The following is a 13,868-nucleotide window of genomic DNA, read 5'->3' on the forward strand; positions in this document are numbered from 1 at the left end:
GAATTCTCCTGGAGTTCCCTCTGGTGAGGGAAGGAAAAACCTCTGGTCTGAAGATGAGGCTGACAATTCTGACAGGTGTTGGAGGGGGTCACGGGACTTATGGTTTTATTACTCTAGTCACCTCTGTTGTTTGGGGGCATTTCCCATCGACGAGAGGATGCCCCAGCAGCTGTCTTCTGAGACTCAAGATGCGTTTCCTTTGTGACAACCAGGGGCCTTACCTGATGGGATCAGCCTTTATAAGACACAGAATGTGAGTCCTCTGAGCTTCACCCCAGTGACAGGAACAGAGTCCCAAAACATGGCAGGAACGTGGGTTGGGACTCCTGTCCTCCAGCAGAGTAGGAAGATGCTGGCTTGGATGTTAGGAGAGCTGAGTTCTTTTGATTCTGCCGTTAACTAGATGCATGGTTTGGGACAGGTCTGTTGGCCTCTCTGGGTCCCCGTTTCACCTGTAAAATAAGGAAGTTGGACTAGATCATTATTACCAATAAGAGGTCCCTGGTGCTTATGGAATAATGGTGGGGGGTGGGAGAACGGCATCACCAAGCTATTTTCAAACAAATTACAAAGGGAGATTGTACCACACGATGTCATTTCTTTGCTTTTCACTGTAATTCTACCTATTTGGTGTGGTAACACTAATTCTCTCCAGAGGACTGGAATAGTAGATTGATGGTGTTATCTATATCCTTACTAAATAAGAAAAGGAAAATGAGAAACTCCTCAATAAATGAGGTTGCTTGAGATGCACAGAAAGAGAATTAAAAGCAGGCAGTAAATGCTGTATCACGTGGTCTCCCAGTCCCTTTCTTCTCTAACCCTCTCTGACCAGATGATTTGGGTTCCCAAGTATGGACCCCCTAGGTGCCTCTAGTCATCCCTGCCCCAAAGGAACCTGGAAGGGCTTTGCAGGTATGCCAGGTCTCCCTGAGGTCCTGGAGGGCTGGGCTCATCCCAGACTGATCCAATAATTTGGTTCGAAGTCAGGGCTGGAGCTCTCCCTGCCAAGTGACCTCAACCCCAGAGGACTCAGAAACATCTTGTCCTCTCGGGCCAGCCCAGCCCTGCATAAGCAACTGATGCAGGAAAGACTGCCATTCAGCCTGCAGTGCCGAGGCCCAGACCATGGGTCATGTGGAGAAACAACAGTATTGCCTGGCTGTAGCTCATTTTCCGAACAATGTTTTAAAGGTACACCTAGGGAACCACTACCACCATCAAGATATAAAATACTTCAACCCCTCCAAAAATGTCCCTTTGCCTTTTCCATCCCCAGGCCCCAGGAAACCACTGATCTGCTCTCTGTCACTATAGTTTTGCCTTTTCCAGAATGTCATATAAATAGAATCACACAGTATGCAAGCTTTTAAGCTGGGCCTCTTTCACTTAGTGTAATGCATTTGAGATTCCTCTGCACTGCTGTATGTATCAGAAATGTGTTTCTTTTTGTTGCTAAGTAGTATTCCTGATTATTATTGTATAGTATTCCTAAGTAGTATTGCTAAGTACATTCCATGGATATATCACAATTAGTTTATCCATTTATTAGTTGATAGGTATGGGTTGTTGCTAGTTTGTGGCTATTACGAATAAATCTTCTGTGAACATTTGCATCTTTGCATAGACATTTGTTTTAATTTCTATTGGGTAAACTCCTAGGTTTGGAATTGCTGAGTCTTATGGTACATGTGTATTTACCTGTATAAGGAACTGCCAAGTGGTTTTCCAAAGGGGCTACAGTATTTTGCAACCCCCCAGAAATAAATGAATCATTCTTGTTGCTCCACATCCTTGCCAGCACTAGGTGTTGTCAGTCTTTTTAATTTTAACCATTTTAGAGGGGGAGAGGAGAGGTGGTATCTCATTAAGTATTTTGCCCAAGGTCACAAAAGTAGTAAGTATTGGGAATGAACCTCAACCCCAAGCAACATGGCTCCTGGTCTGGGGGCCTAACCACTACATTTGACAATCCTTGCTCTACTGACAAAAGTTTCAGTGTGAGCAGAACCAGACCTAGATCCTGCTTTCTTGGAGCTTACCACCAAACTGGGGAGATAGATATTTATGTAATGACTATTCAATAGAAAATTACAACTACAAAAACACCTAAAAGAACAAATAATAGGTAGATGTGACCAAGTCAGGACATTTCCCCTGAGGAAATGAAGACTGAGTTTACATTTGGAGAAAGAGTGATGTTAGCTAAGCAAATGGGGAAGACAGCAGAGCATGTCAGGGCAGGGGACCACACAAAGACCAGGCAGGAAGGAACATTGTACCTCTGCATTTTTATCATCTTTTCTCTTTTCATTTATTCACTCAATTGCCCTTACACAAATTAAGGTGGCCAACTCATCCTGGTTTGACAGGACAATTGGTTACCCTACCTTGAACTGATCCAGAGTGGAATATGCCCAAGACCTTGGAACCACTTTAGGGAAGTAAGCCCCCATATCCCCAGAGGATTCCAGTACAAATGGAAAGCTCTTCTGAATGGCATACTTTTTCATAATCAGATTTCTTGAAAGAAAAAAAAAATTCTGACTTAGCCAAGGGAATACAGCCTAAGAAGAAATTTTGGAGGAAAAAAAAAACTTTCCAACAAGAAAACACAGCCCCTATTTACCTTCTTTACTGGAATCCACAAAAGGAGAAGCTGTAGTCTAAGGCTACAGGATGGCCAGCAAAATCAGGCCAAAAGAGACAAAGAAAACAGAATAAATCAGATTTCTGAAAACGGCTTTCCTTCCATATCTTATCTCATCACCTTATATGACAACAAAATGGTGAAAAGAAGAAAGGAAAAATAAACAAACAAAAAGAACAGGTGAAACAGGAATGCAAAAGAGAATGGGAAGGTGGCAACCTCCTAAAGGTAATAAATTACTTCAGCAATTCTAGACCCCAAAGTTTTTTAAAGACCAGCTATAAAATAAATTCATTCAAGGCAAACTTAGGAATTTCAGCTGAGTTCAAAACAGTATTCTACAGGGAACTATATTCAATATCCTGTGATAAACCATAATGGAAAAGAATATGAAAAAGAATGTATATATATGTATAACTGAGTCATTTTGTTGTACAGTGGTAATTAACACATTGTAATTCAACTATATTTCAATAAAAAATAAATTAAAAAAAATAAAATAATATTCTAATGACCTGAAAAATTACTACAGCCATATAAATCACCTCATAGGAGCAATTTATGCCTTGGGTCATTTGGGTTCAATATTACAGTGCAGTGATGCTGGGGTGTCACAAAGATTAGTAACTATATTGTCCAAATTGAGAAATCCAGGCATAGAAATATTTTTAAGATAATAAGTAAATGAGAGGGTGGGATGTTCAGGTCAGGGCAAAATTCAAGATGGCAGGAGTGGGAGAAGCACTGCTCACCTGGCCTTTGGTAGAATCTGCTTATCACCCCAAATCAACAACAGCTAAGAGCTAAATCTGTGAGGACCCAGTAGGGACTAAATTCTTATTCAAGTTTTTCCATCCTGCTGTAGTTCTAGAAATTCTGAAGTCCGTGTTGGCCACGTACACATCATAGGCCTGACCACGGCAGCCAGGGACAGAGCTCTGGCTACATTTATCTCATAGGTTTGCTCCATCCTAAGCAGAGGACATGGCCCAGAGGATGTTCAGGGTAATCATGAAGTTATGGTCTTCCAGAGGACCCCTCCCACTAGTCCTGGGTCTGGGAATATTTTCAGTGTGTTAACAAAGTGAAATCACACACACACACACACACACACACACACACACACACACACACACACGGAGTTAGCAACTTAAGTAAGAATGTGGGACTTCCCTGGTGGTCCAGTGGCAAAGAATCCGCCTTGCGATGCAGGGGATGCGGGTTCAATCCCTGGTCAGGGAACTAAGATCCCACATGCTGTGGGGAAGTTAAGCCCACGTGCCACAACTACTGAGCTCGAGCACTTCAACTAGAGCCCACGTGCTCTGGAACCCACACGCCACAACTAGAGAAGAGAGAACCTGCACGCCACACCTAGAGAGAAGCCGTCATGCAGCAACGAAAGATTCTGCGTGCCTCAACGCAGATCCCGCGTGCTGCAACTAAGACCCGACGCAGCCAAAAATAAATTTTAAAAATAATAATAATAAATAATAAATCTTTAAAGAAAAAAATAAGAATGTGAAAAAATTTCACAAACAGCTCTGTGGCAGGAGGCATATTAATACCTGTGGCTCCTGTCATGCACTTGTGTCCTCAGCACAAGCTAGTAACACGGGTGGTGCTTGACAAACATGGAACTGAGCAAAAGCACCCAGCCCAGGCATCACAGGCAGAAGACAGGTCCTGACTCCTATCGGGGCCTTTTACTGCAGAATCCCTGGTTCTCCCCTAAGCCAGCTCAGTCGCCTGCAGTCATCCACCTAATGATGTCCTTACCCAAAAGAAAATGAAATAATTTATTCTTGTATGAAATTTTAGGAACCCTCAAACCTGGTGGCTGACTTAGGAATAGAGAAATCACTTGCTGCAAGGAATCTAATATTAGAAATGTAATGGTTGCACCCAGCTTTTCCTTCTAATTCTGAGGAAGTTTTGCTGTCCCAGGAAGTTGCTGTCATGCAGAGGGCAACCCCAAGCTTCTCCAGCCCATCAACTTGCTTTCCAGGTTATAGGGGCTGACTCCCTCTGAAGGCTTCGACTGCCTACCTTAGTTGATATTCTCCCTCGCAAAATCACAGCCTTATCTCCAGATTCTTATCATTGGTGTGTCTTTAGCTCTTCTAAAGACATGAGAAAAAAATGACAATTTCAGAAGACATGCCTGAAGAAGGAAAAGCTCCTATCCGATACAATTAGGACACATTTCCTCACTCATAATGCAATCACTGGATTTACTAACCGCTTACTCACGAGTTGTGAGGTTTAAATAAGTTCATACAAATAAGACTGCTAGAAAAGTGCCTGGCACAGAGAAAGCACTCAATAAATATTAGCTTTAAAAGTGCTGAATATCAATTTGGATATATATGCCTATATAAAGAGATATAAATAAGATCACCCCTAAGAAGCAAATGATTCTACTTTGGGGAATCTTTACTAAAAAACACTCATAGATTCAGACAAAGATTTATTTATAAAGATGGTCATCAGAGCATTGCTAGTAATAGGAAAAAAAAAGAAAACAGGAAACAACCTAAATGTCCAACAATAATGAAACAAACTATGTCACTTTTTTTTTAATACATTTATTTATTATTTATTTTTGGCTGCATTGGGTCTTCGTTGCTGCAGGCTTTTCTCTAGTTGTGGTGAGCGGGGGCTACTCTTCGTTGCGGTGCATGGGTTTCTCATTGCAGTGGCTTCTCTTGTTGCAGAGCACCGGCTCTAGGCACGCGGGCTTCAGTAGTTGTGGCACGCAGGCTCAGTAGTTGTGGCACACGGGCTTAGTTGCTCCATGGCAATGTGGGATCTTCCTGGACCAGGGCTCGAACCCGTGTCCCCTGCATTGGCAGGCGGATTCTCAACCTTTTCACCACCAGGGAAGCCCTATTCCACTTTTCAAAACCATGTTTTTAAAGAATTTCTAATGCTGTAAGAAAATTATCATTACAGGTAAAGAGGGATATAAAACCATTCACATAATATGATCTCAATTATAGACACCCCAAACAAACATCTATGAAACAAATATCTCCATAAGAATAGATTGGAAGGAAATACTCCAAATATTACTTGTGTGTTTTTCTGAGTAGTGAGATTCTTTATTCATTTCAGCATTTTTCAGATTGTATATCTACAATGAACATGTATTAATTCTACATAGAGACAAAATAAAAAAGTTAAGAGTCTATTACCATATCACAACTAATACAAAAACAACTGTGAGTTCTCAGACTAAGTCAGTGGCAGGGGGCAGAGAAGATAACCCTGAGACTGTGTCCTCAGAATTTGGTGACCCTAGTGGGTTACCAAGGAGACAGAGAGGGTATTCCAGGACAGCTCTTAAGCTTTCTAGCTTGAGCAAGCATGGACAAATGATGGTGTCACAAACCACAATAGGAAATGTAGAAAGAAAGGAAGAAGAAGGTTGGGAAGAAAGAAAATAAATTCACTTTGGCCTCACTGGGTTTGCAGTGTCAAAAGCATCCCCAGGTAGAGAAGCCCTGTCAAGAGCCTGTTACGGGCAGGGCTAAAGCCTAGGAAAGAGATTTGGGTATACTTTAGGGTGTGAGTCACAGTAGTGCATCCTTAAAGCTGTGGTTTACCTGAGGATGCTCCAGTATTCTGTGTGTTCTGTGAAGGGGTCAATCAAACTCTGCTCCCATGGAGGCTCAGACACTTGGGGACTACTCCTTCCACCCAAAATGTGACCTGAAGTAGTGCTTGCCTCCTTCAGTCATGGGACTGCTGCTGGATTACAACGAAGAGTCTTACAGAGACTCACTGTGACTTAAACGCTGTTTGGTGCTCTGGGTGCTGCTTCCATTGAGGACTGCACTGCACTCTCAGAGTCAACCACATGAAACCTGCTACGGTATATTTCATAGGAATAGTATTCAAGACAGTGGCCCCTGCCTCATGCAATGGCCTCTTTTTACAATAACCCACGGGAAAACCATCTCAGGCCTCAGGACCAGGAAAGTATGAGCAGCTGGACAGCATGAATTCTATAACTGCTCCTGTTTCCCTCTTTGATTTGGCCAATAGGAAGCTCAAAACAAAATCTGTGGCCCATCGTCTGCAACCTTATATGATCACAGAGTGTGCAGTTTAGTTTAGGTTGCTAATCTATTAACATTTCTGTCTTTGTTGTTTTGCCACCTTTATTTTCTCTTTGTCCCAATTTCTTCAACTATGAATTTTCAAGAACCACTTAAAGTCAAAATTCTCCTTCCATGTCGTACCCACTTTTTTTTTTTTTTTTTTTTTGTGGTCCACGGGCCTCTCACTGCTATGGCCTCTCCCACTGCGGAGCACAGGCTCTGGACACGCAGGCTCGGCAGCCATGGCTCACGGGCCCAGCTGCTCCGCGGCATGTGGGATCCTCCCGGACCGAGGCATGAACCCGCATCCCCTGCATCGGCAGGCGGACCCCCAACCACTTCCCTGCGCCACCAGGGAAGCCCCCATGCCCACTTTTTGACTCTGTTTCTATCTCCTGGAGTTGCGCAAGAGAATCCTAGGCCCTCTTCCCCACAGCAGCCCTTCAGTGCTCAGGTCCTCCACTAAATCTTATATTTTTAGGCACCAGAGCCCCACTTTCTTCAAAAATTTCTCCTAGATGTGAGCACTTAAAGAATCTTTCATCCTTCCAGACTCAACTGATGCCTTATCTTCTCTTGGCATCTTCCCTAAAGCCCCTACTCAGGACGTCACTCCACAGCAGTATTCACAGCAACCTCATGCTTTCTTTCCCACTGGACTGGGGACTCCTGATACACAGATGTCAGGCCCTATTGGCCTCCAACTGGTACCTAGTCAGGGCTCAGGGCATAATATAATAATATATGCTTAATAAGTATTTGTTGAGGAAGTAAATGAATGACTTAATTTATACACAACCTCCTCACTCACACACATGCTAAAAGAAAGCCAAGCTCCGAGGAAGAAAAGGGAGAACTCAGGTCTGTCCAGGTGTTTGTGAGCCATTCCATCTGACAACTCTTTTTTCCCTAGGACTCTCCTGAACAGATCTGAGGCCCCGGGTACTGGGGCCAGAGCTGATTCTCCCAGCTAAGTCCAGGGTAACTGGGATAAATTTTCACAGAAAGAAAGAATTTCACAGACCAAAAATGCAAGATGCTGGATGCTCCAATCTGTACTTATGTTAACAACACACATTTATGTGGGTCTAATAATATGCCAGGCATTGTTCCGTGCTCTTTACAAATATCATCTTATTTAATCCTTGTAATGACTTCACAAGATGGGTATTATATCTATCCCCATTTTATTTTCATGTAGGGTTTTTAGCATTCAAGTCAGCTATCCTGAAATGAAGGAAGATATAGCTATTCAGTCACTGAATAAAAGAAAATTAGTTACCTTGAGCTCCAGTTCATATAGGGCTGACAGATTGAATGACAGCCTTTGATCTGAGACCTGGACCCCACAGAATACCACCTCGCGCACTAATCACTTATTAAGCATCCTCAGCTCTGTCCTCCGTGAGTTCACAGCCTGGTGGAGGAAACACCACGCATCCAAACAAATAAATTATCTTAGGATCAGGGGACCAATACGGTGCTGGCAGCAAGAGGAAGTAATTACCTCTGGCTAGAAGAGACAGCTTCCTGGAGGGGGTGATGTCTGAGTTCCATTTTAACAAATGGACCAGAGGGGAGCAGCAGAGAGGGAAGCGAGAGTGCAAAGATGCAGGGATGTGAAATGGCAATGGGGGGAACTAGTGGCAGTCTGGGGTAGCAGGAGAGCGTAGAGAGGGGATGATTTGAGGGATGAGGGATCATCATTCAGGTGATGGACTTGGCTGCAATACCAAGAAGCTTAAAGATACTAACAGGTATAATAGTCATTTCTGTTCTAGAAAGATTCTTTGAGCAGCAGTGTGAGGGAGGGTGGTGAGATTAAACAGAGAGAGACCAGTTAGGAAGCTGTGGCAATAAACCAAGCAAGAAACAGTGTGCACCTGAGCTAGGGCACTGGATTCTAGGGATATTTGGAAACCTGAAGCTTTGGACTGATTGGATGGCTGCTGAAACAGTATATGATGACACCCAGGTTTCTGACTTAGAGACCAGTGGGGCAGTGCATGCAATGAGCTGGGGAGCACAATCTGAGATTATGCTTTCAGGAATGAGGACAAGCTCAGATAGTCTCTAAGCTTGGGAAAGTCAAACTGGGCGACAGAAATTTTCTTCTTTATCTCAGAGAAGTTACTCAGATTCTCATTCTCATCTCCTTTTAATAAAATATGATGCATTTCATTCTGTCATCATAGTGAAAAATCATTGCCCTCTGCTGGGAATTAATAACCTTTCAAATTAATAACCTTTGGATAGGAAAATTGGTTTCATTAATACCTCCCCTTGCACGTTGTAGTTTCATCATCTCTCTGTCCTGCTGTCCCCTGAAACCAAAAGCCCAAGACTTATTGTCTGAGAAGCCTGAATGACTTTATGCTCAGAAAGAATGATCAGAGCTCTTAGTAACTGGGCTGAATTGAGTTCACTGATCACAAATGCTGGTATGGCCTTGTGTCTGCCCCTCAGCCGCAGGGGAGCCCACCCTCGGCTGGAAGGGGCTGTGAGAGCATCCTCCCCCAGCTCTTGGTCTGATTCCTAATCTTAGCAGAAAAGATGTCACCCATCTTGGGATGCCACACCTGGGGAACATGGCGCCTCCCTCAGGCTCCACCCAGCTTTATCTCTTCTGACTGACATCATGGTCTTGACAGCCGTTGTGCTGCCTCAAAGAGTTGGGTGACTGCCCATCCTCCACAAAGCGTCTCAGAGTCAGGGTGAGGCTCCCCACGAAGAGCAGCTAGATAGCCTTTCAGGAAAACAACAGAAGGTGTAATCATAAAAGCAATCTTTTTCTCCCTACCCCACCCTCACACAGTCTAAAGATTCCAGGTGGATATTCATTTATCCTTTTCTGCTGAAAACACTTTAGCAGCATCTTATCATCTAGAGCATAAAGTCCAGACTCCTCAGCATCCAGGGACCGCCCCCCCCCACACTCTGGCTTCTCAGCCTTCGTCTTCCTTCCACCCACAAGGTCCCATGCCTCTGAGCCCTTACTCAGCTGTTCCCTCAGCTTGGAAAGCCCTACTCCTTCCACCCACTTACACATACACACAAGCCCTCATTCATCCCTCAGGGCCAGCATGAGCATCACTTTCCCTGGAAAGTCCTCCCTGAATGCCACTCCCCATCAAGCAGAATCCACCACTCCCTCTGTGACCCTCCCCGCCCCAGTCCTACCTGGTCAATGCAAGGCTACGTGTGAGAACAGGTTGAGCCACGGGAGAGAATGCGTAATGTCATCAAACTAAGATGCTCTATGTGCTGTCTCCCTAGCATAGGGATGTAGGGAATCGGAGTCAGAGAGACAGGGTCCAAATCCTACCACTTATTGGCATAATGATTTTGGGCGAAATACTTATCCTCTCTGAACCTCAGTCCCAATCGCCTCTCCCATATTCCCACTGTCCTGGAGTTACTCCAGTGTCTGACTGGCTGATCCTGTAGTCACTGGGATGGCAGGATGGAGGATCTGGTCCTCTCCACCTCTGTGTGGGGTCCTCCTAGGTCACCCTCCATCATCTCCCATTCTGCTGGAAATAAAATGCTCTTTGGGCTTCCCCAAAGCCACAGCCCGTGCCTACCTCCAGCACCTTGCAGTAACCCCGCTGCCTAGTGCTCTTAGAAACTTTTGGGTTGTCCCAGAGCTGGCAGAGGTGGGACAGGTGCCAGGTTAAATACTGTCTCCAATTTTATCTTCCAGAGTCATTTGGAAGGAGATCTCGAGCTGCTGAAACAAAGGAAACATCACAGGAGACAAGAACCAGATTTCTGCTCTTTAAAGAAGAAACCAATAAGGGCTGTCAGATTCGGCTCAATCACTCAGACACGTTACAGCAGTGCGGCTTCAACTCCTCTCTGCCTCTGGTGATGATAGTCCACGGGTGGCTGGTAGGAAACGCTGACATGCCTTTTTTCTCTCTACTTTTACATTTTCTTTTCTCTCCCTCCCTAGTGTGTTCAATTGTAATAAAAAGATACGGAGCTGGTGATAACAACCTCATGAATAATACTTTTAAAGTACATTCTAATTTTCCAAGTGCTTCCCCACACATTATCTTATTGATTATCTCAATTTCATGAGTAAGCAGGGCAGAGAAAGTATAATTATCTCCACATTTCAGATAATAAAATGTGGCTCAAAAAGGTCACACAGCACATAAGGGCCCATAAGAGATTGCAGTTCATGAAGGTGAATCTGCATGTTTCCCAAGAGGAGGTAGGAAGCCAGAAGACATAGTCTCCCAATAAAATATTATATTTGTAAGGGTTAAATTCAGCTGCAAATAACAGAAATCCAAACTGGCAGTAGTTCAAATAAAACAGAAGTTTTTTTCCATTTCATACAACAGTCCAGTATATGTAATCCAAAACTGAATAAACAGCTTTGGTCACTGAAGTCCTCAAGGACCCAGCTCATTCCCTGCTCACTATTCTGCTATCCTTAGAGTATGGTCCAAGATGGCAGCTAGAGCACTAGCTATCACATCTGCATCCCAGGTAGCACAAGGTAGTAAAATGTAAACACAAAAAAGTAAAAAAGCAGGGATTTTAAAAAACAACTATATTGAGGTATAATTCGCATTATACCATAAAATTCATCCATTTAAAGTGTACAATTCAATGGCTTTGGGTATATAAATGTGTTTTCTTAGGTTAGCTTCCCAGAAGCACCTGTGAAATGCTTCCAATTACATCCATTTGCCCATACCTAGAGGGAAAGGTAGCCTCTTAGAGAAAGTGTAGCTTTTTAGTGATGCTAAAATGCTATTACTGTGGAAGAAGGGGGAAAAGAATATTGTGGGCAGTGATTGAAGTCAAACAAAAGTTTCCAAGAAGAAATTCTGCCTTACTGGTTTCTAGGCCACCCACAATTTGAAGCTTGGTTCACACTGTGAAACCTCCAGAGATCTGGGGTCTATTTCATGACTTGAAACCCTTTCCCTACCATCTAATTGAAAAATACTCTGCAACCCCCGTCTATCCTAGCTTAGAGAGCAAAATGAGCCCATCGGCCCACCACCACTCTCTCAACATGTATTCACTCATACCCTCCACATGAACAAAACAGACCCCATGCCGGGCCTCATGGGGTAGTGGGAACCACATGACGCCATGTGGGTGTAGCCACAAGGTGGGTTTGCCATCCCAGAAAAGCACAGAGGCTCTTGTACCCTGCCAGCCGCTTCCTCCTAGGATTTAAAGGAGCCCCACCCTAGGGAAGGGCGGGGGGTGTTCCACCACAGCACAGGGTTGGCAGTGAAGGTGGTGGGGGCTTTCCTGCCCCTAGAGAAGAGACCTAACACAGATGAGGCCCTATAGGAGCTAAGCCATTTACATTAGACATCAGCTCATTTAATCCTCCTGCCTCCCTACACGGCCACTTGAGTTAGTCTCATCTCTCAGATGAGGAAACTGCAGCTCAGAGAGGTCAAGCAGCTACCACAGTCACACAGCCCTCAGTAGACAGAACTCCAAAACTAGAACCCTCATGCTCCAAAGCCCACACTGTCAAAGACTCCATTACCTCAAGCCTTTGTCAAGGACGGGTTTGGCAGGGTCCCCATCACACAGCAGGCCTCACACTGCAATCTCCTCACTGCAGCTCTCTCTAGCTAAGCTAGGAGCTCCATCCCTGTTTCTTAAAAAAAAAAAAAGCATGGAATTGGAGACAGAGGGTAGAACCCTGAGATGAAACCTATCTTAAAGGAAACTAAAGATCAGACATGGAGGGAGTTCTCTGGCGGTCCAGTGGTTAGGATTTGGCGCTTTCACTGTGGTAGCCCAGGTTCAAGCCCTGGTCAGGGAACTAATATCCCACAAGCTGAACGGCATGGCCAAAAACAAAGATCAGACATGGGAAGCTCTCCTGTGGGAGCGGAGGGGGTAAGGATGGATTATTAGAAAGCCATTGTAAGGAAAGAACATTCCACCTCTTCGGCTGCTTTAGCCAAAGGGACCTTCCCTTACAAGAGAAAAAGAGAAAAGAAATTGGGAAGGAGGGAATGCATCCAGAGCAGAGCTCTGGGGAGGAGAGAGCTGTGGACTTGATACCTGACTTGAGGTAGGGACTCGAGCTGAGAGCCTTACAAACAGCAGGGCCGGCTCTCCCTGCCTCCACTGTCACTCTCCCTGCCTCCCCCTTACCTCTGCTTGTAGCTCCTTCCAAATGACTTCTCTCCTCCTGGCTCAGGCTGTGACTTCTGCCTAGATTATCCCTTCCCTCATCTCCCGCCGCACAGGATCCATTATATATTAGGTGCTCCAAAAATATTTGTTAGCTGAAGTAATGGCTGGCTTCATATCTTGTTTACAGACATGAAGATAGCAGGGTCCTCTTACCGGGACCCTTTTACTAGAATGAGTTCTTTGTTTTCAAAATCTTGTGCAGACTGGAATATATCTACTATTGCTGGTAATAATAATAATAATGACAACAGCAGCAGCTGCAATAACGAACATTTACTGAGTCCTCACCATGTTCCAGGTGCTAAATGCTTTACATCTATTAACTTGTCTCATCTTCACAGCAATCCTGGAAGGAGGACACTATTATTATCCCCATTTTCCAGACAAGGAAACTGGGCCACTGAAAAGTTAAGTAACTTGCCCAAGGCCACTCAGCTAGTAACTAGGAGAGTCTGGATTTGAACGCAAGGTGTTACATCCACATAGAAGGTACTGGGTAGAAAGACATTTATTAAATGAATGCATCTTACCCCAGACTCACAAGCCAAACCATCAGTACTGCTGTCCAGCTTCACCTCTGCGTTCTCGTCTTCAATTACACCCAACTTTCCTGCTCTCCCCAGACAGGCCGCACTGCCCTTCTGTGGTTCTGCACCTCTGCACATGCTCTTCCTCCGCCTGGCGTGCCCTAGATACCCTCACCCACCGCCGCCACACTCACCGGCCCACCTGGATTCTTCCGTGAGAACTCCTATTTATCCTTCCAGACACAGCACAAACGTATTTGCTCTGTGAACCCTTCAGGAGTGCCCTGCAAACTGGCTCTCAAACAAGGAACATACACAGAACAGTTCTCCATAATGAATCAACCCAGTTGTTACTGAGTTCCTACTATGTTCCAGCTCACAGTCCTACCCCCTCTA

The 13,868-nt window shown here is 44.5% G+C and overlaps 1 protein-coding gene across 1 annotated transcript in view; it reads left to right on the plus strand.

Moving 5' to 3' along the window:
• The window catches only part of LIPC (lipase C, hepatic type), a 173,769-nt gene that overhangs the window by 134,365 nt on the left and 25,536 nt on the right, over positions 1-13,868 (plus strand). Inside the window, exon 4 of the mRNA XM_073801084.1 lies at positions 10,460-10,647. Coding sequence (XP_073657185.1) covers positions 10,460-10,647 — 188 coding nt within the window. The remainder of the gene's footprint in view (positions 1-10,459; positions 10,648-13,868) is intronic.

Source organism: Tursiops truncatus, chromosome 2 (genome assembly GCF_011762595.2).
Source record: "Tursiops truncatus isolate mTurTru1 chromosome 2, mTurTru1.mat.Y, whole genome shotgun sequence".
NCBI lineage: Eukaryota > Metazoa > Chordata > Mammalia > Artiodactyla > Delphinidae > Tursiops > Tursiops truncatus.